The sequence below is a fragment of the Capricornis sumatraensis genome, chromosome 8 (assembly GCF_032405125.1).
Source record: "Capricornis sumatraensis isolate serow.1 chromosome 8, serow.2, whole genome shotgun sequence".
Taxonomy (NCBI): Eukaryota; Metazoa; Chordata; class Mammalia; order Artiodactyla; family Bovidae; genus Capricornis; species Capricornis sumatraensis.
Genome location: NC_091076.1, coordinates 22,374,251 through 22,401,054, shown reverse-complemented (window position 1 = coordinate 22,401,054; position 26,804 = coordinate 22,374,251). Strand labels below are relative to the sequence as shown.

The window sequence follows — 26,804 nt, the reverse complement described above, 5'->3', positions numbered from 1 at the left end:
GCTTTGGGAGGAGGCCAAGCCTAGGAGGCTTGAATCCTTTGCTCTGGCTAGACCCGGGTTGTGGGGGCGGGCAGGTGGCAAAGAAATGCCCTTGAACCCCTCCCTGGCCAACTGGTAGGTACCCAGGTCCCAGATGTCTGAGAAGGGTGCCCCAAGGTCCTGTCTTCACAGTGATTTTCTGGGCTCCCCCTTAGGTCAGGACAGTTGTACCTTTGAGGCAAGTGGCCTCTCTAATCTGGACTTGCTGAGAAAGTTCCCCAGGAACCAGGAGTTCGTTCCTGGAGAGCAAGGGGAGAGGGTGGGTGGGAAGCATAAATGCGTCCTAGGAAGGACACAGGATAGTCATCAGGGTTAGGTTACTGATGTTAGTTTCCATAAGCCTCTCCGGGGATTGGGCCGTAAATTTAATTATCTATATGGTCCTAAGAGGGCATAACCCACACCCACTGAGAACACAGCCAGTGATCAGGGAGCAAACGCACCTCGATTTCACAATCTGGTCCACCCTCCGCCATTCCCGCCTCGTCCCCGGACTCCGCAGGCTCACAGTGGTCCCCGCGCCCTATCCTCTTGCCCGGCGGGACCTCGCCTAATCCCTCGCCCCTCGCGGGCCGCAGCCCCGCTGCCCCGCCCTCCCCTGGACGCGGGCCTCGGTGTGCGGGCGCCTCCGGAGGACGCCAGGAGGCTCAAGCGCTGATCTCCACCGGCCCGGCCTCGTCTTGCTCGCGGATCAGGTGCACGCCCGCAGTCCGCAGTGTGCGAGAGGCGCTGCGCGAGCGGCCAGGCGAGCCGGGGGCCCGGGGCGGCGACGAGTGCGTCCGGCCGGTGGCGGGGGAGCGCGCTGGGGAGCGCGGGTAGCGGCGGGCGGAGCGGATGGGTAGCCCGGGAGACCGGCCCGGCAGGGCCGGGGACACGGAGTAGCCCGGCGGGCCGGGCTCCGCCGCGCTCCGAGGCTCCGGGGCGGGGTTCTCCTCAGGCTCCGGGGAGTCCTGCAAGGATAGTTGCCAGGAGGGCTCAGCGGACAGCTGGCCAGGGCTGGGAGCACGCCTGGTGTTCCAGGGCCCTGGGAATACCGAGGTGAAAGAGACACAGTCCCCTTCACACTCTGATCTCCTGGAAGGCTGCAGACCTAGGTCTGGTTTCTCTTGCAACATAGGACACAAAACTGTGGTTTTCCCAGTAGTCATGTATGGTTGCGAGAGTTGGACTATAAAGAAAGCTGAGCGCTGAAGAATTGATGCTTTTGAACCGTGGTGTTGAAGAAGACTCTAGAGAGTCACTTGGACTGCAAGGAGAGACAACCAGTCTATCCTAAAGGAAATCAGTCCTGAATATTCATTGGAAGAACTGATGCTGAAGCTGAAACTCCAATACTTTGGCCACCTGATGCAAAGAATTGACTCATTGGAAGAGACCCTGATGCTGGGAAAGATTGAAGGCAGGAGAGAAGGGGATGCCAGAGGATGAGATGGTTGGATGGCATCATCAACTCAATGGACATGAGTTTGAGCAAGCTCAGGGGAGTTGGTGATGGACAGGGAAGCCTGGCGTGCTGCAGTCCATGGGGTTGCAAAGAGTCGGACACGATTGAGCGACTGAACTGAACTGAAGGACACTTAACATGGTGCCTGGCACACAATAGGTGCCCATTAAATGTTGAAATGCATTAAACTGAGTGCTTTGACCACTTATTCTCCGCTTTCCACCTGCCTTGGACGGCATGGGACAGAGTTGGTTGTGGAACAGCTGGGAAGTCACCCAAAGCCCGTGTCCAGAGATCTGGGTTTGAAGGCTAGTACTGCCACCAATTGGAGAAGGAAATGGTAACCCACTCCAGTATTCTTGCCTGGAGAATTTCATGGACAGAGGAGCCTGGCAGGCTACAGTCCATCAGGTTGCCAAGAACACAACTGAGCAACTAACACACAGACACACACTGCCACCGATTTACTTGTTTGATTCTCAACAAGTCATTTACCCTATTTTATTATACAAAAATGATTTTTATCCTATTTTTCTCATCTCTAAAGTGGGGATGACAGAAATATTTCTCAGGGTTATTCTGAGTCCTAGAAAGGGATGTCAACATAGCAGGGCTACGGTAGCACCAGAACATGGCAGGGACTGATGGGGTGTTTGTGGGGCACTTAGCCCAGAGCTGCTTACCTTGTCTTTCAGGACATAGAGTGCCACTGGGTTCTTCCGTTCCTGTTCTCCACTTCGTGGGAGGGTGTCTGCTGCACAGGGCAAAGAAGGGGGCAGCTGGCGCAGGTCCAGAACCCTTTCCACCAGCCAGCACCTGTACTCCTTGCTTCCCAGCGGGCAGTCGGGGTCCCGCCACAGCCTCCACCGAAGGATCCGCCATCCCCGGGGTCCTACCTTGGCTGCTCCTCTCCCTGCTCTGCAGTCTTCGTGCAGTTGGTGGAGGAAGGGGCCCTGCAGAGCTGGCTTCCTTGTCGCCCAGATCTGCCTTTTCCCAGCAGCCCACTGCTCTGAGTGACGATGGGATGGGTGAGTGGGCGGCTGGGAGCTCACCTTCAGGTTTCAGGCGGTCATCACTCTGATCCATATACTCCATGGAGTTTTGCTTCTCCAGCTTCCTCTTCTTCCTGCAAATCAACCCAGCACCTGGTGAACACAGCTGCTGAGTGTGAGCAGAAGTTCTGGGCGTGGGGACACAGGGGGGCAGTATCTGATGGCCATAAATGAGGCGGTGTAATAGGAAGACGGGCTGGGTGTGGTGGGATGGGGTATATCCCATCTAGGTTTGCAGCCTGAGTCTGGCCCTGGCAAGTCATTTAACTCATCTGAGTATCTGTAAATTGCAGAGACTCACACTAAGATAATCACACTGAAAGGTAGTGCGCTAACCACACAGTGCCTGACTCACAGAAGGTGATCTGCAAGTGAAACCATTATTAACAATGCTGGGATTGTTGGGGTTGTGAGCACAGGATGTAATTCCATATACAATGCATGCATTGGTAAGATGGATCTCCTGGGAAGAGCTTTGGGCCCTGGGAGGAAAGGCATTTAAAGAGACTAAGAAGATGGGGACTTCCTTGGTGGTCCAGTGGTTAAGACTTTGCCTTCCAGTGCAGAGGGTGTAGGTTCGATCCCTGGTTGGACAGCAAAGATCACACATGCCTTACAGCCAAAAAAAACAAAACATAAAACAGGAGCAATATTGTAACAAGTTCAATAAAGACTTTAAAAATGGTCCACTTAGAAAAAAGGTGTTTGTTTTTTTTTTAAATAAATAAAGAGACCAAGAGGAGCTTAGTGGTGGTCCAGTGAATGGTTAAGAATCCACCTTGCAATTCTGGGGACACAATTTTGAACCCTGGTCTAGAAAGATCCCACATGCCTTGGGGCAACTAAGCCCGTGTGCCACGACTACTGACTCAATGTGCTGCAACTACCGAAGCCCCTGCACCCTAGAGCCCACGTTCTGCATCAAGAGAAGCCACCACAAAGAGAAGTCCACCCACTGACACTAGAGAGTATCCCCCCACTCACTGCAACAAGGGAAAGCCCATGTGCGGCAATTAAGACCCAGCACAGCCAAAAATAAATACAAATAAATAAATAATTTTAAAAGAGAGAGAGAGACTAAGGAAAGAATGGAGCTTGGGGCTGGGGTGTGTAGAAGGATTAGGGAGGGGAACTTGGAGAGTTACCCAGACTTTTTGGAGGGTTTCCAGCAGGCACAGACAGTCACCAAGGTCACAAGGAGGAAGATGCCTCCTGTGGACAAGATGATGTAGAGGGAGCTTCTTCCTAGGGAGAGAGGGAGGCAGAGAGGTTGGAGAGACTTCAAGGTGAGCAGTGGGTGTGGGGAGGAGAGAGCTCCCTGGGGCTGAAAGAAGAGAAAATGAGCCCCAGGCAGCAGGGCTGGCCAGTGGTGGAATTTCCCCGGAGCTCACTCCCACCGATGGCTGTCCTCCAGGGAGACCTGGCCCATGTCCGCCTCTCTCCCACTCCGGTGGCACTCTGTCTGGGGTGTCCTCAGCCTCTCGTGGGCACCTGCCTCTCAGGGTTGAGAGTCCCAAGGGAGGGCAGCGGAGACTCACGGTACACGGTGATCTTGACGGGCGGGCTGCGGCCCTGGCTGATGGGGTTTTCCACCACACAGCTGTACAGGTCGTCATCCTCCATGAGCACGCGCGTGATGGTGAGCACCTTTTGGTCTGGAGACAGGAGCATCCGAGAGTCATTGAGGAGGGGCTTGCCGTCCTTCAGCCAGGTGTAGCTGGGTTTGGTGCCGTTCTCGTGCGAGCAGTTCAGGGTGAAGGCCTCGCTGAGCTCCAGCACCGTGGTTGATGCTACTAACACCTGTGGCCTTGAAATGGGCACTGAGCCCGGGGTTGGGGGAGCCTGTGAGCCAGGGCCCAAAAAGCATCTCCCTTCCCCTTCTTAACTACCCACCTTCCAGCTCGATCTGTGGTCTTCAGAGGTCTCAGTATAGCTCTTTACCACCACCCACCCACCCATCCACCTATATATCCATCCATCCATCCATCCATCTATTCATTTATTTACCCACTATTTATTGAGGGCCTAATTGAGCACAGGGGGTACAATGCAGAACAAGACAGCCATGGTCCCTGCCCTTCTGGACTTTCCCTTCCTTTTTTCCCAAATACCTTTCCGAGATGTCTTAAGCTGACCAGCCTGGAAAATATTTTCAGTGGGCTAAGCTCAGGTCTGTATGTTCTAAGTTGCTAAGTTGTGTCCAACTCCTTGCAACCCCATGGACTGTAGCCTGCCAGGCTCCTCTGTCCGTGGGATTCTCCAGGCAAGAGTACTGGAGTGGGTTGCCATTTCCTTCTCCAGGAGATCGTCCTGACCCAGGGATTGAACCCAGGTCTCTTGAGGCTCCTGCATTGCAGGTGGATTCTTTACTGCTGAGACACAGGGGAAGCCCCAAATAGGTTCAGATATTGACTCTCACTTACTAGTTGAGTAGACTTGGTCAAATTATTCAACCTCCTTGTGCCTCAGTTTTCTCATCTTGAAGCAAGGCCAGTGATATTAACTATCCCTAGATTACTATAAGCATTAAATGAGTCAATATAGGCAAAACCTAACAATCATTTCTGGCTCATAGTAAGCACCCTGTACATGTTAGCTATGGTCTATCTGCCAGTCTCTAAGGTCCAGTTGGCTCATTCTCTGCTCGCCAGTGGCTTTTGTGTGGGTTTTCCTGGGGTCTAGCTAGGGTACTGGGTGGACCCTGCCCCCCACCCAAGCTGCTGGTACCCCCGCTCCTTCCCTGCCCGAGACTTTACCATCTACAGTGAGGTTGATGGTCTTCTCCCCAGTGAAAGTGTCATCAGTGATGGAGATCTCGACCTCGTAGGTGCCCTCGTCAGCCAGTTGCAGGTCACTGAGAAGCAGGGAGCCATTTTCGAAGAGGCGGATGCGGTCTCGATAGTCAGGCCGCAGGGTGCCAATGACCTCTGTGCCGATGGACTGAACCACGGTCACTGGCTTGTCCCGTTTGAGCTGCCACTTGACCACGGGCTTGTCACTGCTGGTGCTGCTATACTGCACAGACAGCAGGGCGGCCTTCCCCACCGTGCCATGGATCAGGCGCACCGGGCTGGTGATGTTCACGCCTTCCAGGGGCTCTGTGAACAGAAGCCCACAGAGAGAGGGCAATGTCAGGCCCTGGCTCCTTACCTCATTCTCATTTCTGATTCCTCTGGTCTCTCCATGCCTCACCATGCTGGGCTCTTCACTTCCTAACAGTTCTTCCTTTTTCCAAGCCAAAAGGCAATGAAACTAAAAGGTTAGTTGTGCAGATCAAAGCAAATTAAATTTAATAAACATATCCAACCCATTTTGGGAACAAGTGCTTTGTTAGGTAGTGAGCTCCTCATCTTTAGAAGCAATCAAGGAAAGGCCAATTGAATGTTCATTCCCCTCTCTGTGCTTTCATTTTCTCCTCTGAATAATGAGGTAGTAGGACCAGATAATCTGCAACCTGACATTCCAATCCTGACTTTCTATCATCATGTGTCAAGAATGTTATAATAAAAAAAACCTTTAGGTTTGGAAGACACTACCACAATGATGAAAGCCACCATATTCATGAATATTATATACTTGTCATTGAGGGGAGTCTCAATTGTGGGGGGAGTTAGAATGGAGAAAACCAAGTATTTTCAAATTTTCTTATTAAAGGTATTTTTGTTCCCCAAAACCCTATATAAATTGAAAAGAAATGAAACTTAGTTCTAGCTCACTTGATTTAGTCAAAGAGGTGGTGAAGACCTGAGTCCTGTCCTTCCCAGGATCTCGGAGCGCTGCTAGGGAATCTTCTATGGCTCCATGCATCAGACTGAAATCTGATTGACCTCATGATACTTAAGATTTCTCCAGCTCTTGGTTTCTGGGATTATATAGATGGGATTTCCTGCCTAGCAGGTGCTAGGTCCCAGGCTTGGTTTGACTTAGAAACACAAGCTTTCAAACTTCCCTGAAAAGGCAAATTGGGTTTGGTGTAGGTGACTTGAAGTGGCTCTGAAAATAATCAGTGAGCTTCATTAAGGGCCAGGATGGGAACATCTACCCCCCTTCTCAGGGCCCAATCTGAAGCAGTGGGGTCAGCACATGAGGGTGATGTATGCAGAGCCACCCTGGGGTTTAGCAACCCCAAGCTCCTTGGTTCTCATTTCTTCTTTCCAGGACGCTGGGCTATGACAGTCCCAGACTCAAGGAAAAGCGGAATGGATTCCCCTCCCTGCTTCTTTCTTCTTGGACCCTCCCTTGAGTTTCCCCTGTGTCTACTCTGTCTCGTCACATATAAGGTCCTAGTAGTGCTTTCGGCGAAAAGCAAAGGAGAAAAGGAAAGATATAAGCATCTGAATGCAGAGCTCCAAAGAATAGCAAGAAGAGACAAGAAAGCCTTCTTCAGCAATCAATGCAAAGAAATAGAGGAAAACAACAGAATGGGAAAGACTAGAGATCTCTTCAAGAAAATTAGAGATACCAAGGGAACATTTCATGCAATGATGGGCTTGATAAAGGACAGAAATGGTCTGGACCTAACAGAAGCAGAAGATATTAAGAAGAGGTGGCAAGAATACATGGAAGAACTGTACAAAAAAGATCTTCATGACCCAGATAATCATGATGATGTGATCACTAATCTAGAGCCAGACATCTTGGAATGTGAAGTCAAGTGGGCCTTAGAAAGCATCACTACAAACAAAACTAGTGGAGGTGATGGAATTCCAGTTGAGCTGTTTCAAATCCTGAAAGATGATGCTGTGAAAGTGCTGCACTCAATATGCCAGCAAGTTTGGAAAACTCAGCATTGGCCACTGGACTGGAAAAGGTCAGTTTTCATTCCAATCCCAAAGAAAAGCAATGCAAAAGAATGCTCAAACTACCACACAATTGCACTCATCTCACATGCTAGTAAAGTAATGCTCAAAATTCTCCAAGCCAGACTTCAGCAATATGTGAACCGTGAACTCCCTGATGTTCAAGCTGGTTTTAGAAAAGGCAGAGGAACCGGAGATCAAATTGCCAACATCCGCTGGATCATGGAAAAAGCAAGAGAGTTCCAGAAAAACATCTATTTCTGCTTTATTGACTATGCCAAAGCCTTTGACTGTGTGGATCACAATAAACTGCGGAAAATTCTGAAAGAGATGGGAATACCAGACCACCTGACCTGCCTCTTGAGAAATCTGTATGCAGGTCAGGAAGCAACAGTTAGGACTGGACATGGAACAACAGACTGGTACAGTACATCAAGGCTGTATATTGTCACCCTGCTTATTTAACTTATATGCAGAGTACATCATGAGAAACGCTGGACTGGAAGAAACACAAGCTGGAATCAAGATTGCCAGGAGAAATATCAATAACCTCAGATGTGCAGATGATACCACCCTTATGGCAGAAAGTGAAGACGAGCTAAAAAACCTCTTGATGAAAGTGAAAGAGGAGAGTGAAAAAGTTGGCTTTCAGAAAACAAAGATCATGGCATCTGGTCCCATCACTTCATGGGAAATAGATGGGGAAACAGTAGAAACAGTGTCAGATTTTATTTTTGGGGGCTCCAAAATCACTGCAGATGGTGACTGCAGCCATGAAATTAAAAGACATTTACTCCTTGGAAGAAAAGTTATGACCAACCTGGATAGTATATTCAAAAGCAGAGACATTACTTTGCCGACTAAGGTCCATCTAGTCAAGGCTATGGTTTTTCCAGTGGTCATGTATGGATGTGAGAGTTGGACTGTGAAGAAGGCTGAGCGCCAAAGAATTGATGCGTTTGAACTGTGGTGTTGGAGAAGACTCTTGAGGGTCCCTTGGACTGCAAGGAGATCCAACCAGTCCATTCTGAAGGAGATCAACCCTGGGATTTCTTTGGAAGGAATGATGCTAAAGCTGAAGCTCCAGTACTTTGGCCACCTCATGCGAAGAGCTGACTCATTGGAAAAGACTCTGATGCTGGGAGAGATTGGGGGCAGGAGGAGAAAGGGACGACAGAGGATGAGATGGCTGGATGGCATCACGGACTTGATGGACGTGAGTCTGAGTGAACTCTGGGAGATGGTGATGGACAGGAAGGCCTGGCGAGCTGCGATTCATGGGGTCGCAAAGAGTTGGACACGACTGAGTGACCGAACTGAACTGAACTGAGTGCTTTTGGGATGTCTTGCCCCCTTCAAGTTTGCTCTTTCTACCAATTTGTTTATTTATTTTTGCTACATGATGCAACATGTGGGATCTTAGTTCCCTGACCAGGGATCGAACCAGGGTCCCGTGCAGTGAAAGCATGGAGTCCCAACCCAGAACTGCCAGGGAAGTCCCTCTTTCTCCCAGTGTAAATTTGATCCTTCTGGGGACTTCCCTGGTGGTCCAGTGGCTAAGATCTCCCACTCCCAATGCAGGAGGCCTGGGTTCCATCCCTGGTCGAGGAACTAGATCCTGCCTGCCAACTAAGACCTGGTGCAGTCAAATAAATAAATATTTAAAAAACAAAAAGTAAACTTGATTCTTCTGGATAAAACCATTGGAGAAGTTACTGCATATGGATCACCTTGGGCCTCACCCTCCTCTTGGTGGGTGCCTTCCCCGTGTCTGTGAACGAGTCGTGCCCCTGAGTCATAGGGGTGTATGTAGGCATGTTCAGAAGTGGAGGGCGCAGTCTTTCCCAGAAGCTGACAAAGAGCATTTTGTGCAGAGCAAACACTGTTTCCCAAAATCTAGCCAAAACTGGAGTTGGTTTTAAGGTCAGGGTCCCACAACTTTCAAGGGACACAGAGAACTAGGACAGGTGCCAAGGAAGGACACAGAAGCGAGGAAATGGCTAATGGTGCAAATAAAAGGAACTAAAACTCTTCAACCTTGAGAAACGATTAACTTAATCATCGTCCTCAAGTCTCAAAAGCATCATTAGGTAGAAAAGTCTCCATTCCCGCTGGAGACTGAACAGAAGGAAATTGACCTCGCTGCAAGATGTCCCTGCCAACTTAAATGGCCACACGGATCAGGGAGGTGGCCCTCATCAACTAGGATTTAAACCTACTATGACATCAAAGAATGTCAAGCTTTAACGTATAAGAATGTACCTGCCAATAGCCTTGGGGACCCTTAATAGCCACTTTCTTAAACCATCATCTGTTCATTTCTATGTGCCCTTTTTGGTGGGCAAAGGTTTTCTATTACCAGTATTTGCCTTAAATTTACCTTTTAAACATATCAGTGAGAGGGGTTTCCCTGGTGGTCCAGTGGCTAAGACTCCTCTCTCCCAATACAGGGGGCCTGGCTTTGATCCCTGGGTCAGGAAGATCCCCTGGAGGAAGCCATGGTAACCCACTCCAGTATTCTTGCCTGGAGAATCCCATGGACAAAGGAGCCTGGCGGGCTCTAGTCCCTGGTGTTGCAAAGAGTCAGACATGACTTAACGACCAAGCACAGCACAGCACAGGGAACTAGGTCCCGCATGCCACAACTAAGAGTCCGCATGCAAATACGAGTCCACATGTCACCGCTAAGAGTCTGCATGTGGCAACTAAAGACTTCATGTGCTGCAACTAAGACCCGGTGCAGCCAAATGCTGTTCAGTCACCGAGTTGTGTCCAACTCTTTGTGATCCCATGGACTGCTGCAAGCCAGTCCATGTCCTTCCCTGCCCTTCACTATCTTCCAGAGTTTACTCAGACTCATGTCCATTGAGTCAGTGATGCTGTCTAACCATCTCAAAAGCATTCATGAGATACTGTGAAACATGTTATACCTAATCCACACACTCTGACACTCCGGACTGCAGGTATGTCCCTTTTTAACTGAAAGGCTATTTCTTTTGTTTGGATCTGTCTCTATAGGAAGTCCCTCCTTCCCTTGGGCTAGCATAGATACCCTTATTTGGGCTTTCTGCAACTCTATTATTTCTTTTTTGAGGTGTGGTGACCAGAACTGCATACAATAACCCAAAGGCAGCACACAGCATGGTTTTCTTTTTCTTTTTGGCTGCACTCCACAGTATGTGGGGCCTTAGTTCCCCAACCAGGAATTGAATCCACATCCCCTGCATTGGAAGGCAGAGTCTTAACCACTGGACTGCTGGGGAAAGTCCCATATGCCATAGTTTCCTAAAAGCAAAAAATATTACTTTTTGCTCTTCATTTTTATTTTTTTTATTATGAATGAATTAATAATAATGAATATTAAATGCTCTGAGAAAACAACACCCCTCCTCTGCCCCTATTGTAGAGGAGCTTCACTGTTGGGGTGACTGTGTTAGAGTTTTCTCTTGTTACTACGTTGAGGCCTACAAGAGTGTGAACTCATTTTAAGTGTCAATCACTCATGAATAGAAGGGAAAATCAGGATACAGAAATTGTGAAGAAGGCCCTTGGGATCCAGGAAAAGAGGGGTAGCTTTTTTTCTATACTGTAAAGAAAGCAAATGTTCAGTAACGTGTACCTAGCTAATAAGTATAAAGATAGCACACAGAGATACACCATGCTTTGGATAGGAGTAGTCATTAATGTTAAGCTGTCAATTTTCCAAAGCTGGCTTATAAATTTAATACAATACTGATCAAAATCCCAAGAGATTTATCCTTGGCACAATAGACAAGTATATCAACAGAACAGAATGAAGAGTCCGAAAACAGACTTAAACATGATAGCTTGACTTTTTATTTTTGGTGTGAGGGTTGTGGGATCTTAGTTCCCCAACCAGAGACTGAACCCTTGATACCTGCAGTGGAAACCTGGAGTCCTAACCACTGAACCACAGGTGACATGCAGTGAAGTACAGAAAGGATTTTTTTTAAATAAATAGTGCTGGGCCACGTTGGAATAAAAATGAATTTTGGTCCTTACCTCACATCTCACACAAATATCAATTCTAGGTGGATTGTAGATCTAAATGTGAAAGGTAAAACAATGTTTTAAAAAGAAAACATTAAAAAAATAAATAAAAAGAAAACATAGGAGAATATCTTTGTGACTTGAGGACAGACATAGATTTTTCGACAGGACACAAAGGTGGTACCCGTAAAAGATGAAAATGATACAGTGGACAATAAAATTAAGAGCTTCTGGTTGTCAAGAGACACCATTTAGAAAGTGAAAGGCAAGCTGTAGGAGATCACTTCCACTTTCCAGGTGGCACTAGCTGTAAAGAATCTGCCTGTCAATGCAAGAGACAGAAGAGATATGGGTTTGATCCCTGGGTTGGGAAGATCCCCTGGAGGAGGGTATAGCAACCCAATTCAGTGTTCTTGCCTGGAGAATCCCATGGACAGAGGAGACTGGCAGGCTACAGTCCACAGGATCACACAGAGTTGACACGACTGAAGCGATTTAGCAGACACACACGCACAGTGGGAGATAGTTGTAATACATATATCCTATAAATGACTCATATCCAATATATATATTTTAAAGTCCTACAAATTACCACTTTTAAAAAAATCTAGGAAACTCAAAAGAAAATAGACAAAAGACTTGGATCAGGTATTTCCCATAAAAGGATTTTCAAATAGCTGATAAGTATATGAACAAGACACAACTGCATTCATCATTATAGATTTGCAATTTAAAACCATAATTTAATGCCACCTCATACTAGGAAAGCTAAAATGAAAAAGAAGATTCAGTTATTGGTGAATATATGGAACGAACATCTGGGACTCTCAGTCAGGGGTGGTGGGAATGTAGCTTGATACAACCACTTCTAAAAACTCTGGCTATGTCTACTAAGCCTAAGCGCATATACATAACTCGGCAAATTCTACTCCTGGGTATATCTGTTCACCAAAAGTCATCTACTAGAATGTTTTTAACAACTTTGTTCATAAAGGCCCAAACTGTTAACAACCAAAGTGTCTATCAAAATTGAATAGGTAAACAAATTTTGGTATATTTATACACTGGAATACTATATAGCACTGAGATCAAACAAGTAACAATTTCAACAACATGCATGAATCTTACAAATTTGGTGTTCAGTAAAAGAAACCAGGCTTAAAAGAATGCATAGATATAATTCCACTTTCATGAAGTTCAAAGACACACAAAATTAATCTGTATTAGATATTAGTACACCACTGTGACCCTGGGGGAAGGCAATAGTAACAATATAGTATGGAGGTGCCTCTCAGGTACTGAAATATTCTTTTCCATGACCTTGGGGGCTAATTAAACGGACTTATTCACTTTTTAAAGGTTCATAAAACTGTATCCTTAGGCAAAATTGCATGTTCCTGTATATAATCTTTAATTGCAATTAAAAAAAAATATAGCACCTACAATATGGAAGGTGATCTTAGAATGCAGAGGGTGGAACCTAGGCGAGGGACTTCTTCCTAATGGGAACCTAGAGGACGGACTGGCTCTAGGATCCCAGAGAGTAACATCTTGCAAATCAGATTATCTAGATGTATGGTATGTTGTGTTTATGACTGTAAATTAGTATCCTAGCCTCTAGAAAAGCTGTGTTGGAATGTCCCAGGAATAGGGCTGTGATGAATTTAGGGAAGCCTCCTTAGTTCGTTAGGTTCAGAGCACCAAAGACTAAGTGCTACTTGCCTGAGGCAAGTAAAGTGGTTGCTGCCAGAAGGGAGTATTGTTGCTGTTCAGTCGCTCAGTCTTGTCCGACTCTCTGCAACCCCATGGTCTGCAGCAGGCCAGGCTTCTCTGTCCATCACCAACTCTTGGAGCTTGCTCAAACTCATGTCCACTGAGTTGATGATGCTGTCCAACCATCCCATCCTCTGTTGCCCCCCTTTTCCTCTTGCTCTCGATTTTTCCCAGCATCAGGGTCTTTTCCAATGAGTCGGCTCTTTGCATCAGGCAGTCAAAGTACTGGAGTTTCAACTTCAGCATCAGTCCTTCCTATGAATATTTAGGGTTGATTTCCTTAATGGCAAGGGATTAAGGCAGATCTCTGGGAGTCAGAGTCATATGGTCCAGGCCACCCTTTTAGTGCCAGCCTTAAAGATATATCTCCCAGCCTCCCTTGCAGTTAAGTATGGCTGTGTCACTACTGATTTCTACCCAATAGTACTAGTAAAAGTGGTAGATTCCACTTATAGGCTGGTGTACTCCTTCCTTTTTTTTTTTTTTTTTTCTCCTCTATTTCTCTCTTAAGAAATAGAGATAAATCTCAGACTGACCATTGGAAACACATGTGAAAGTTGATAGAGCTCCATGAGCTTGGTCTCTGGAAAACCTCATGGAACAGCCTTTGTTCATACCAGGCCTTGCTTGAAATGGTACTGACTACTCCAGGGTTAATCCCAGGAGAACTTAAATGTTGGAATTTATTTGTCACAGAAGCTGACATTTTCCTAATAGATTGAGGATGGCAGAAACTCCTCATAGAATCTCAGCCTTTATTGCTTTTGAATCCACAGCAGTACAATGGCCTGACCCTACACTTACCTCTTACCTATCTTAGTTTGTAACTAATATCTTATTAGCATAGTTTATATTTAGAATTTTTTGTTATATACTTTTTTTTTTTTTTTTTTTGGACCATGCAGCATGTGGGATTTAAGTTCCTGGACCAGGGATTGAACCTGTGCCCCCTGCAGCAGAAGCACAGAGTCTTAACCATTGAACCACCAGGGAAGCCCCTTGTTAAATAATACTCAGTTCCATTGTCTCTCACAGAATTTCCTTTTGTTTCTGCCTAATCACAGTGACTGACAAGATCCTTCCATAATTTTTTCTTTACCATATGATGCCCTGAAAGAGCTTAGGGACACCTCTGATTTGTGCATATCATTGTACATTTCCTATTCCCCATACACTGCCTCCTACCGTTAGCTCTCATTCCCTCCATTCAATGTAATTTCCACTGACACTGCTCTCACTAAGGCTAATGGTAACCTCTTCATGGCCACATCAGATAGGCTCTTTTAGGTCCTTATTACACCAGGTTCCGTGATACATTTGATGTCGACTCTCTGAGAATATCCTGACTCCCTTCACTTTCTGGACACCACAGTCTTCAGGATGTCCCTCTGTCTCTCTGATTGTTATGCGCCTCCTCAATGGGCTTTTGTTCTCTGTTTTCCTCTGCAAATCTTGGGATTCCTCAGATTCACACAAACTTAGAGAACGAACTTATGCTTGCTTGGGGGAAGGGATAGTTAGGGAGTTTGATCGACATATACACACTGCTATATTCAAAATGGGTAACCAACAAGGATCTACTGTATAGCTCAGGAAACTCTGCTCAACGATATGTGGTAGCCTGGATGGAAGGGGAGTTTGTGGGAGAATGGATACATATGTATGTATGGCTGAATCCCTTCACTGAAGCTATCACAAAATTGTTAACTGGCTATACTCCAACACAAAAAGGTAAAAAAATAAAAAAGTTCGCATTGGTTTTAAAAAAAGTCTTAGGGTTCCTCAGTGTTCCATATTCAGCTCATTTATTTATTTGTTCTCACTGTTTTAAATCTCACCTCTTAGCTGACAGCTTCCAAATACCACTTCCCAACCCTCCAGTTTTAGGTTGTTCAACATTTCCCTACAAATGTCTCACAGCCATTTCAACCTCAACATGAGTAACACTAATCATTATATCTCCCAATCTTGCCCCATTTTTAAATTTAATGTTTCACACAGAAACCCTACCTCCTTCCCTAGATTCTTTAGCTTCCTATCAATCACTAGGTCCTGATTTTCCCTCCAAAATATTATCGCATTATCCTTCCCTCCCTCCCTCTTTATTCTAATTCCAGCCTGGTTCATTTCTCTCTTGAACTATTGCAATAGCCTCGTTATGGGTTGACTTGTGCCCCCTATAATTTATGTCTTGAAGTCCTAATCCCAAGTATTTCAGTGTGTGTGTCCTCAGTCGGTTTCCTTAGCAGGGTTTACATATCTCACCTAACTCCATTCACTCTTTCCTCTCCAGAAGGAGTGACTGACTGGGCTGCTCCTAACACTTCAAAAGTGTCTGACTCTTTGCAACCCTATGGATTATACCCCGCCAGGCTCCTCTGTCCATGGAATTCTTCAGGCAAGAATACTGGAGTGAAAAAAAAAAAAAAAAAAGAATACTGGAGTGGGTTGCCATTTTCTGCTCCAGGGGATCTTCCCGACTCAGGGATCAAACCCACATCTCTTATGTCTCCTGCATTGGCAAGTGGATTCTTTACCACTGAGCCACTTGGGAAGCCCCAAGTATCTCAGAATGTGACCTTATTTGGCATTCAGGTCATTGTCGAGGTAACAAGCTAATGCTGGAGGGAGTGGGCCCCCAGTCTAAGATGAAAGTGAAAGTTGTGTCTGACTCTTTGCTACCCCATGGACTGTAGTCCATCAGGCTCCTCTGTCAGTGGAATCTTCCAGGCAAGAATACTGGAGTGGATGGCCATTTCCTTCTCTAAGGGATCTTCCCGATCCAGGGGTTGAACCCAGGTCTCCTGCACTGCAGGCAGATTCTTTACTGTCTGAGCCACCAGGGAAGCCCAATCCAAGATGACTGGTGTCCTTACAAAAAGAAGAAATACGAATATACATGCAAGCACAGGGAGAAAGCCACGTGAAGATTAAAGTTAACCTGTCACAGCCAAGGAACTACCCAAAGACAGCAGAGAGGCCCAGAGTGGAACCCTGCCTAGCACCTTAGGAGGGTGTACAGCCTTCCCGCCACCTTGCTCTTGAAATTTTACCCTCTGGAACTGTGAATCAACACACTTCTGTTATTGAAGTCATCCAGTTTGTGGTTCTACCAAATGGATACAGGCTTCCTTTCCTATCTTGCCTCCAGTTTTGCTCCAACGCCTCCGTGCATAGTGAGCGATCTCTGGCCCTGCTGGTTCCCAGACTGAAAACCATTCCGTGCCCTCCCCTGGCCCCCATTGTTTGCAAATTATCTTCCAGTTTCCTTAGCAAAGTTTACATATCTCACCTAACTCCATTCACTCTTTCCTCTCCAGGAGTGACTGACTGGGCTGCTCCTATCATGCGATACCATTTCAAGCTGTTGACCTTGGCCCATTTTCCTAACTATAATGCTCACTCCCACACCTACCTGTTTTTCTCATCCTTTAAAATTCAGTGCAGACACTCCCAAGTAACTTCCCCTGATATTCCCCTACTCGTATCCTGTGCCACCAGCACCAGCTTCCTGATAGTATAGGTGACCTCTCTCTGTCTCTCACTCATAGTAGTCTCTGCATTTTATTAAAATGATTTCTTCATCTATTTGCCCAATGAAACTGTATATTCCTAGGCTCTCTAGAATAGCTTGTGTGTGTGCACACGCGTGTGTGCTAAATCACTCAGTCATATCTGACTCTTAATGACCCCATGGATTGTAGCCCGCCAGTTTCCTCTGTCCATGGAATTTTCCAGGCAAGAATACTGGAGTGGGTTGCCATTTCCTACTCCAGGGGCTCTTTCTGACCCAGGGATCGAACCCGAGTCTCTTGCGTCTCCTGCATTGGCAGGCGGATTCTTTATCACTGAGCCACCTGAGAATCCCACGTGTGTGTGTGTGCACATAAGCACATATGTATTGAAAATCAGATCATTTCTGCAAGAAGTTGGTAGGGGGCAGTACAGAAGATAGGTGTGTCTGTGGCGTGCCTGAGTTACAGATAGGTTGGCGTTACTGTCCTAAGCCAGGAGACTCATTATCTCCAAAGCTTCTTTCATCTCCCTTGCCTGTTTTACACCCAGAGAAACCAGGGTGTGGGGTTGAGGAGGCACAAAACCAAGATTTCCCCACTCTTCCAAGCCCCACCATAATACCGACTGGGGATTATAAAGAATGCCTGACTGGCCCACGCCAACAAGACGTCCCATAAGCAATGGCTCGTTGCCCTCCATCTAATGTACTGAATGCCGTGGGAGCTCCAAAGTCATGCAGGCTTTGGGGGCTGGGGGGCAGGGGCCAGGCAGGAGGCATGCAGAATGAAGAAATACATTCAACACGAATGCCTGAATTCACTGAGCCGCTTCCCACGGTGGCTGGGCATTCTCCCCTCCTCCCGCCCCAGAGGCCTTCTGGCCCTCAGCTCCCCACTCCCTCTCCTTTGAAAGCCCCGGGCCCCTTCTGCAGACCCTGTCCTGCCCTCTGGTTCTCTTACCTGTCTGGATCAGAAGCAGGTAGACAAAAGGAGCGAGGCGCAGCGCACTGAAGGCTCTGGACGGGGCTTCCCTTTCTCTCTTCATTTTGGGTGGCGTTCTCCAGCTCTGGTGCAGACAATTAGCATGATTTCTCCACTCTGGGCACGTCCCTTTGTACCACTCGGAGTTTCTCTGCCCGGACACAACCCTGCCAAGTTCTCTCTGAATACACAGAGCTCTGTGTGTTGCTGGACTTGTTCTTTCCTCTCTTTCAGACCTGGCATTTTCTAGTTTCAAAGCCCTGCATCCCGGGTTGGGAAGAGGGTATCTGCTTGGAAGACCATCTCCAGCACAGCTTCCAGTCGGAGGGGTCCCAGCAGTTCTTCACCTGCCTGAGCTGAACCCCACTGCCAGGGGGAGATGAGAATCTGGGCCCAGGGAGGGAACTGGGATCCACACTAAACTGGACCTTGTGTGTCCCAGCAAGTCCTGTCTCCACCTCTTGCTCCTCGTTCCTGCGAGGGAGGGTACCCGCCAGGGACACACCTCCAATAAACTCTGAAAAGGCAGGGAGAGGAGTCTTTTGAAAGCTTGGAATGAGAGATTCCAGAAACAGCTGAATCTGCCCCTCTTCTACCCCAAAACAAGAAGATTGGAAAATGGCTTGAATTGTATTACTATCATAGCTGTCAAGTTTTGGCTTCTCCCTCCTATCATAGAATCTTGTAGATGCTGGGGATCTTTTTCCAGTAGCTACTCTGCTCAATCCCCAGCCTCCAGTCCATTTTCTAGAACATGTCAGAGCAAAGATGATGGTAATACCCCAAGAGCCTGGGGTTCGGCCACCAGCTACAGCCCAGCCGTCTCCTCAAGTCTTGAGGTGTGATGAAGTAAAGCACCCTAGCCCTGCCCTGAGCCCCCATTACCACCTCCACAGCTTCTCCTGCAGGTCGCCAATGGAACGCTTGCTTGCTCACTGTGTGATCTGGGGCAGACAGCCGTTCAACCTTGTTAATTCTCCAATTTCACATCTGTAAACGGGGTTGCGGGGGCAGTAGCTTCCTTGCAGAAACTGTTGAGAGGATTGATGAAGATTTAGTACAGTGGAGTGCCTAGAAAATTCTTTGTTGAGGAGGTGATATGCGAATGTTTGTGCGTGTGTGCATCTCAGTCACTTCAGTCGTGTCTGACTTTTCGTGATGCTATGGACTGTCGCCTGCCAGGCTCCTCTGTCCATGGGATTCTCCACGCAAGAATACTGGAGTGGGTTGCCGTGCCTTCCTCCAGGGGATCTTCCAGACTCAGGGATGGAACCCGCATCTCTTGAGTCTCCTGCATTGGCGGGCGGGTTCTTTACCACCAAGAACACCTGAGAAGCCCTGGAGAGGTGGTATTTTAAACTTAAAAGAAAAATCTTCTTCTAATTCCTTTAGGGATTTTTATGTCTTGGTGAGACCAAAGTTTACAACTCCTCCTCTTAGCTGTCTCTAATACTGGAACTCTGGTCGTAATTTTATAAGTGTGGAAGTTATCTTTTAAAGTATTCTTTTTACATACTAGAGAAAGCCTGTGTAAGCCAGGTTTCTATTTTTAAAAAAATTTTATCAGAGTATAGCTGCTTTACAATGCTGTGTTAGTTTTTACTGTACAGCAGAGAGAATCAGTGACATGTATACATATATCTCCTCTTTTTGGGATTTCCTTCCCATCTAGGTCACCACAGAGCATTGAGTAGGGTTCTTTGTGCTATACAGTAGGTTCTCATTAGTTATCTATTTCATACATAGTATCAAGTCAGGTTTCTAGAACTGAAGATTTAGAGCATGGTCCATCTGAGCCGAAGAATGGGGGAAAAGAAGTGGACAGCATTGGTTTTGAACGTCACAGAGGAACTCCAAAAAATATTCTGAAATACATAAATCAGGTTGTTTTTTTTTTTTTCCTTTTGCATCTCTATGATTGCAACTTCTTCCTAGACAGCTTATGGCACTTGTCTGCCTCTGGTAGAGTTAGTGGAGTTTCAGCAGGAATACAATGAAAAAGAGAAAGGCAATATTCAGCTTCTGACATTTAAAATAGTATTTTAGAGTCAGTAGCAAGATGAAAGGCTTGAAAGTCAGTCTTTGTAAGGAGCTAAAGGATATTTTAATTTCTTTTACCTGTTCGTTTGATATATCATGGAGAGCAGGCTGTGGACCGGATCGTTCTTTAGCGTAGAAATGGCCTCTTTTGCTTATGATGATTAGACCTGAAGGCTTATTGTCTGAGGTGAAAGGATATGAGGGGCTCCCAGGTGGCTCAGTGGTAAAGAACTCTCCTGCCAATGCAGGGGACATAAGAGATGCATGCAGGCTCCATCCCTGGGTGGGGAAGATTCCCTGGAGGAAGGCATGGCAACTCACTCCAGTATTCTTGCCTGAAGAATCCCATGGACAGCGAAGCCTGGCAAACTACATGGGGTCCAAGGGGTTGCGAACAGTTGGACATGATTGAAGCAACTTAGCACAAAAGATATGACCTTCAGGAAATAGAAAGCCTGAAGTCTGCCATTTTCAGCCTGAAGGATTATGGGAAGAGAACTGTGACAGAAGGCAGAAGCAGGAAATAAGTTCTTCCCCCCACCCTCATCCCAGGGATGAACTTCAGGCTCCTTACCCCCACACAGAATACACGAGTGCCCCCAAAGAGCCGCACACTTCCTGAGGGGACCCAGAGGTGCTGGAGAGAAAGAACCAGCAGAAGGCAGAACAGGGAGGGAAGGGGCTGCACTGGGTAGGCGAGGCCAGGCCACCAACCGCCCCTCAGACCAGGGAGCAACCGAGACTTGAGCAGAGACCAGTGGGAGTCCTGAAGGCCACACAGGTCCCCAGGCACTGTCTCCTCTGCTGTCACAAGGAGTCCTAGGCCACACAGGTGCTGTGGGAGACAGATGGGCTCCAGGCTAGACATTGACAACTGGCCTCCTATCTGCATTTCGTGGGGCACAAAGAAGTGGGCTTCAGGCTGGATACTTACAGCTCTTTAGCATTTCTTGAGACAAGAGATATGTGGGCTCCAGTTAAGGCATTTACAGTCAGCCTCCTGTTTGCCCTCTGAAGTGGAAGCAACAAAAGAAACAGGGTAAATAGCCAATGTTTGTCTTTTATAAACACCTTAAGGTAATAATCACAGCAATAGTCAAGGTAATAGTCATGGCAAGGACAAAGAGAGGCAAAGCCCTGTTTTAATAAATGATTAAGGGATCTCCGTGTCCCCCTCTTTTGGGACAAGGGAGACATTACACATGCACCAAAAGGCTCCTTGTGGGTCAGAAGTCAAGAGACAATGCCAATTGACAATGCTCCTCCCAGAAGCCTTCACTTGGAGATCCATCTTGGGTGAGGGGGCTGTGCACGCCCAGGGGAGTGTCCCAGGGTAGGTCAGGTGCAGAAAAAGAAACCAAATAACTGGCCTGAAGGAAGACAAAGACCTGGAAGACCTGCCTGATATAAATGACTTAACCGCCCACCTCTTGACTTCACCCCGCCTCACTAGAGGGGATGCCCACACCCTTCCTCTCTGGGTGTGCATCCCCGTCCTGTTTCTTTCTTAACTAATCAAACCATTTCTCTGTGTGCTCTCCAACTTGTTCTTGTGCTGTGTCTCTAATAATAAACTTTGTACCTGCCTCTGTGATAAATACATTTTTCAGTGGGGGCAAAGATCCAGGAAAAAATAGCTTCTAGCCTGTAGCCCTTGCTGGTCTGGTGGCTAGGATTCCTGGTTCTCATCTAAGCTACCCAGGGTCAATTCCTGGGCAAGGAATTAAGATCTCACTTCACGAAACCACTCACTGTTGCTTCGCCAAGATCACAGCTACGCTCACCCTAAACCTTCTCAGAGAGGAGCTGGGTTGGGGGTGGAAACTGAAAAGATTGATCCAAGCAGAGGCTAAGCTATGGAGACACGGGTTTGATCACTGAGTAGGGAAGATACCTGGAGGAAAAAATGGCAACCCACTCCAGTATTCTTGCCTGGGAAATCCTGTGGACAGAGGAGCCTGGCAGGCTACAGTTGGTAGGGTCACAAAGAGCCCGACATGACTGAATGACTGACACACACACACACAGCCCTACAGAACCTCATATCATCTGCTTCTGGGCTCTTCTCTCCTCAAGGACAGAGAAGGACAGTGTCATCGGCCTCTGAAGCCCTACTGTGTTATACAGGGTGGGGCACATAGTAGGTACTTAGCAGACAGTTGCTGAACTCTGAATGGGAGAGAACCTGTGGGGGTGGGGGGACTTCTCAAGCAGCTGGGTGGATAAGGGGCAGCTGTGTGTGAGGGGACTGGACCAGAGAAGGGACAGTGAGGAGGGCGCCAAATAGCAACTGCAGAGAACAGAGCAGGGTGTGAACACACAGGAGGAATTCCTTGGTGAATTCCCAGAAATAACTGGAACGTACTTTGAGGGTGGCCACTGATCTACTAGGCAACTGGGTCACAAAGACATAGGTAACAGCCCAGTCAACTTGGTCTCGTACACGACACGTGACGGCGATCTCACTTGCCCTGGTTGATCCTGTTTTAACCTCCCACCTGCCCTGGCTGACCCTGTTTTAACCTCCCGGGCATCCCCTGGGTTTTTCCCTGCGGGTGTGTCTGTTCTAGCTAATTGTTGATGAGTCAGGCTGAGGTTTTGTGTTTTATCGGTAGGGATATCCTGATTATAAATATTACATGTCTTTAACTTTGAAAGTATATTTGTACTGGTCAATCAGCATGTCCCTCTTTGGGATCAGAAAATATGGTTACTGTGGCCATCTCCTCATTAGCCTGGGAAACCTCTTCGGGGCCCAGGCTGTAGCTCTTTATTCTTGTGGGTCTCCTCCCAGGACCCAGTTCTGAGAGCTGCATAATGTGGCTGTTAAACAACGGTGGAAACACACCTCTTGACCGATGGCAGCCAAGGCCCATGCCCCTTCCTCCTCTGAGCACTTGAGCAGATGCATTTCCACGGGCATTTTCCTCTCCTGAGCTGCTCAACCCAGTCCTCTGGCCCTTCTGTTGCCCACGGTGGCTTCAGGCCACTCTTATTCGGCACCCACTCTGGGATTCCGACCTGGCCCCACCACCCTCCACCCCGCACTCACGGTGGCCCTGGCCTGCTGTTCTCAAGCCCTGTCCTGAGCAACCAGTGGTCCTGCAGCTTGGAATGGAAACCTTGCCCCAACACACACACACACACAGACACAGACACAGACACACACACACACAGACACACACACACACACACACACACACACACACACACACCCCTCCCTGCTGGCTTAAACTCAGAAGTGTTCCATTCTCCAGAATGGGAGGCACTGTTTTCGACTGAGTCACCACCTTATACAGACCTCTGTGAATTGCGGAGAAAAAAATCAAGCTGACTGGGGAATTTATAAAATGATCTCTGTCTTTGAAGAACTGAAGGTCTAGCAGGAGTGGCAGAACAATCAGAGCGACAGACTCACCACACTGTGAGAGACACTTAGGGTGACCTTGTCTCACTTCTTCATTTCTCAGATGAGGGATTAAGGGACAGAGACATTAAGGAATTTTCCCAGAGTTAACCTGCTATTTAACAACAGATGTGGGACTCCGAAAGTTACTTAGCAGTGCAGGCAAGAAGAGGTAAAACACACACACACACACACACACACACACACACAAATCATGTATAAATAAGCACCAATTTTAATAACCCTACCGTTAGATTTAGGAATGTCCCGACCTACTTGGCCTGTTTTATTTATTTATTTTTTTGTCTCCAGGCTCCAGGAAGAATGCTCTGGCACTGTTACTGCTAGTGGATTCAGTCTTTACTAATACTGTAACATCAGTGGTGATTTTATAGTTAGTGTCTTCCCCCTCCTTCCCTCATTCACTTCCTGCTATTAATTGAGTCATTTCTGTCTCCTCCACTAAATTGTAATTAATCTTTCATAGCAGAATGAAAAAAAAAAAACAACCTTTAACAAATGGCACCTAAATTCTTCTTGCAGAGAAGACACTTTTGTCTTTAGCAAGAAAAATATCTGAATATGGCACATGGAATGGAATGCAAGGTCTTAAGCCTAGGGAGTCAAGGCATAAAAAGATAAACTGCTGTGTAACAGAAACAGACAGGAATTTGGGGATGGGGAAAGAGCAGAGAGGGAGAATCAAGGAATGAGGTCGGGGGGAGTGAGCAACAAGGGATGAGGAGCTGAATAAAATTGAAGAACAGTTTGGGGACCTTCCTGGTGGCCCTGTGGCTAAGACTTCATGCTCCTAATGAAAGGGGCCCAGGTTCAATCTCTGGTCAGGGAACTAGATCCCACATGCTGCAACTAAGAGTTTGCATGCTGCAACTAAACATCCTGCCGCTGCTACGTCGCTTTAGTCGTGTCCGACTCTGTGTCTGACCCCATAGATGGCTGCCCAGCAGGCTCCCCCGTCCCTGGGATTCTCCAGGCAAGGACACTGGAGTGGGTTGCCATTTCCTTCTCCAATGCAGGAAAGTGAAAAGTGAAAGTGAAGTCGCTCAGTCGTGTCCGATTCTTTGAGACCCCATGGACTGCAGTCTACCAGGCTCCTCTGTCCATGGGATTTTCCAGGCAAGAGTACTGGAGTGGGGTGCCATTGCCTTCTCCAAACATCCTACATGAGAAACATCCTACATGAGACAACTAAGATCCAATACAATACAATAACAAAATAAAATACACTTAAAAAAGAAAAGCTTACATTGTTATACTATAAAACTCTTTCTCCTCTGTCTTCATCAAAACCCTCAGAAAAGTTTACTATACACAATTGGAGTATGTGTGTGTACTTCTAGCTAATAAATATGGCAAAGGTGATAGAATAGCCACTCCCTTGATCAGGTTATGTTATCTAAGACTCTGACTTAGCACATTAGAGCCAGATGGCTTTGCTGACTTTGAAGAAGTCAACTTCCCTGTTGTGAAACAGCCTAACAGAGGCTAACAGCTACTAGAGGCTAGGGGCCTCTAGTAGCCAAGAGCTACCCTCAGCTAATAGCTGGCAAGAAAATAGGAACCTCAGTCCCACAGCTGCAAGGAACCAAATTATTCCAATGACTATATGAGCTTGGGAGAGGACCTTGAGCTTCAGAAGGGAATGCAGACCAGCAGACATCTTAATTGAAGTCTGATGAAACCTTCAGCAGAAACCCCAGCTAAGCTGTACCTGACCCACAGAAACTAAAAAAATTAATGTATGTTATTTTAAGCTGCTAAATTTGCGGCAATTTGTTATAACGCATAGAAAACTAAAACGGGGTGTGTGTGTGTGTGTGTGTGTGTGTGTGTGTTTATATATTGAGACCAAGGACTGAGTTCCTGGTCCGGATCACCACTGTGGGCAGGAAGCGGCACGTGTAGAACAGTGAAATGATCTCGGAACTGATTAAATCAGCTGAAGCAGAAGTCCTGAGTCAGCGACGGTCCTGCGAACGTAGCCTTCAGAAATGTGGAGAAGTATCGGTATCTCAGCCTCCTCCACAGGCAAACACTGAGTCAAGAAGTTAAATTTCAAGGGCCTTCCTTGGTGGTCCAGTGGCTAAGACTCTGCATGCCCAATGCAGGGAGGCTCAGGTTTGATCCCTGGTCAGGGAACTAGATCCCACATGCCACAACTAAGACCCAGCACAGCCAAGTTAATTCTTTTTTTTAAAGTTAAGTATGGATATTTCATGTGAAAATTGATCCCAGAAAACTAGGTAGGATATTGGGGGAATGAGTCAGGCAAAGTGAAGGAAGCCAGGGAAGGCTGAACATCAAGCAGATTGCTGTGGGCAGCTAGAGCCTAATCCTGTGGGAAATAATGAAGAACAAGCCCCAGAGTTATCACACCCAAGGAGCATTCATCCACTGAAATGTTTATCCACCAACGGCCATCAGATCTGGGCTGAGGGCTGCTTCTGATGGGTAAGGAGAAATTAATTCCCCAGACTTCTGGATGACCCTCTCAGAGAGGCATACTGTCCAAGCCTTCTCCCCTTCTCGAACTGCTCTCAGTGGGTGTGTGTAAGCTCCTCCTCCTGTCAGGCACTTTATATCTATTTGTTCAGTTAATCCTCCCAGTATCTTCTTCTCAGTAGATATCATCACCCCATTTTACAGACAAGAAAGACTAAAACTTCAAGAAGTCAGCAACTTGCCAAGGTCATATAGTGGCAGTTGTTACTAAGTGGCAGTTGTTTCGTTTAGTTGCTAAGTCCCTTTTGCAACCCCATGGACTATAGCGTGTCACCCCCCAGCTCCTTGACCAGGCTCCTCTGTCCATGGGATTTCCCAGGCAAGAATACTGGAGTGGGTTGCCAATTCCTTAGGGTAGGACAAATTGAGAAAGTAGCATTGCCATATATACACTGTCATGTGTAAAATAGAAAGCTAGTGGGAAGCTGCTGTATAACATGGGGAACCTAGCCTGGTACCCTGTGATGACCTAGAAGGGTGGAATGGTGGAGGGAGGCTCAAGAGGAAGGAAATATGTATATAACTATGACTGATACATATTGATGTATGGCAGAGACCATAGCATTGTAAAGCAATAATCATCCAATTAAAATTAAAAAAGAACCTGGATTAGAAACGCAAGTTGGTCACCAATGAAGTTCAGGCTTCCGACCACCTCTCTGAGTCATCAGTCGGAAGTCCACTTCCTGGTCTAACCTTTGCTCCCAGGACCTACCCTCTGAGTAAGCTCCAGGATGTAAGGTGGACCTCTCTGCCCACTCCTGGTGCCCTCTCTTCTGGCTGAAGCTATTTTTGATTCTTGCTTCCATAAACCTGTATGTGAATGGTGCCAGGGTTGTCCCTACCATCAGTTCAATTTGCCAGAGTGGGGGGAGTGGGAGGACCAGAGAGTCTGTGAAGCTGAGGCACGTTGCCTGGGAAACGAAGAATTTGTGTGAGGCTTTGTGTGGGGAGGAGGCAGCGCCCCGCTGCTCCAGCAACCACGGAACAAGAGACAGATTAGCTGGCCAGCTCTCTCTGGAACAAAACAAGCTTTTTGTGGGCCTGGACAGTGAGGAACGGCCCTCCCCAAGTACTTTTTTTCCTTCTCCTTTTTCTTTTTAAAGCTCTCCAACTCTGGCTCGCTTCTGAGAAACATCAAAAAGAAATGGAGATAGGGCGGGTGGGTGTCAAAAACTCCCTTGCCCTTCCTGGGGTCTGCATCCTGCAGGTTGGTTTTGC

The 26,804-nt window shown here is 47.1% G+C and overlaps 1 protein-coding gene across 1 annotated transcript; it reads right to left on the bottom strand.

Moving 5' to 3' along the window:
• Positions 1 to 686: 686 nt before the first annotated feature.
• HEPACAM (hepatic and glial cell adhesion molecule) lies at positions 687 to 17,678 on the bottom strand. Its single transcript, XM_068978895.1, has 7 exons — positions 17,594 to 17,678; positions 5,292 to 5,633; positions 4,074 to 4,355; positions 3,687 to 3,780; positions 2,536 to 2,609; positions 2,167 to 2,237; positions 687 to 989 (listed from the first exon to the last, which is right to left on the bottom strand). The coding sequence occupies exons 1-7, from the start codon at positions 17,676 to 17,678 to the stop codon at positions 687 to 689; spliced, it is 1,251 nt and encodes a 416-aa protein (XP_068834996.1).
• Positions 17,679 to 26,804: the final 9,126 nt, after the last annotated feature.

What these genes read in the sequence shown, in the direction of transcription:
- HEPACAM (XM_068978895.1), bottom strand. Translation starts at nt 17,678, where the DNA reads ATGAAGAGAGAAAGGGAAGCCCCGTCCAGAGCCTTCAGTGCGCTGCGC. An exon ending in CATCAACCTCACTGTAGATG is followed by an intron (nt 4,356 to 5,291) that starts GTAAAGTCTCGG and finishes CCCCGGGCTCAG; the next exon opens with TGCCCATTTCAAGGCCACAG. An exon ending in TGACCGCCTGAAACCTGAAG is followed by an intron (nt 2,238 to 2,535) that starts GTGAGCTCCCAG and finishes TGCCCTGTGCAG; the next exon opens with CAGACACCCTCCCACGAAGT.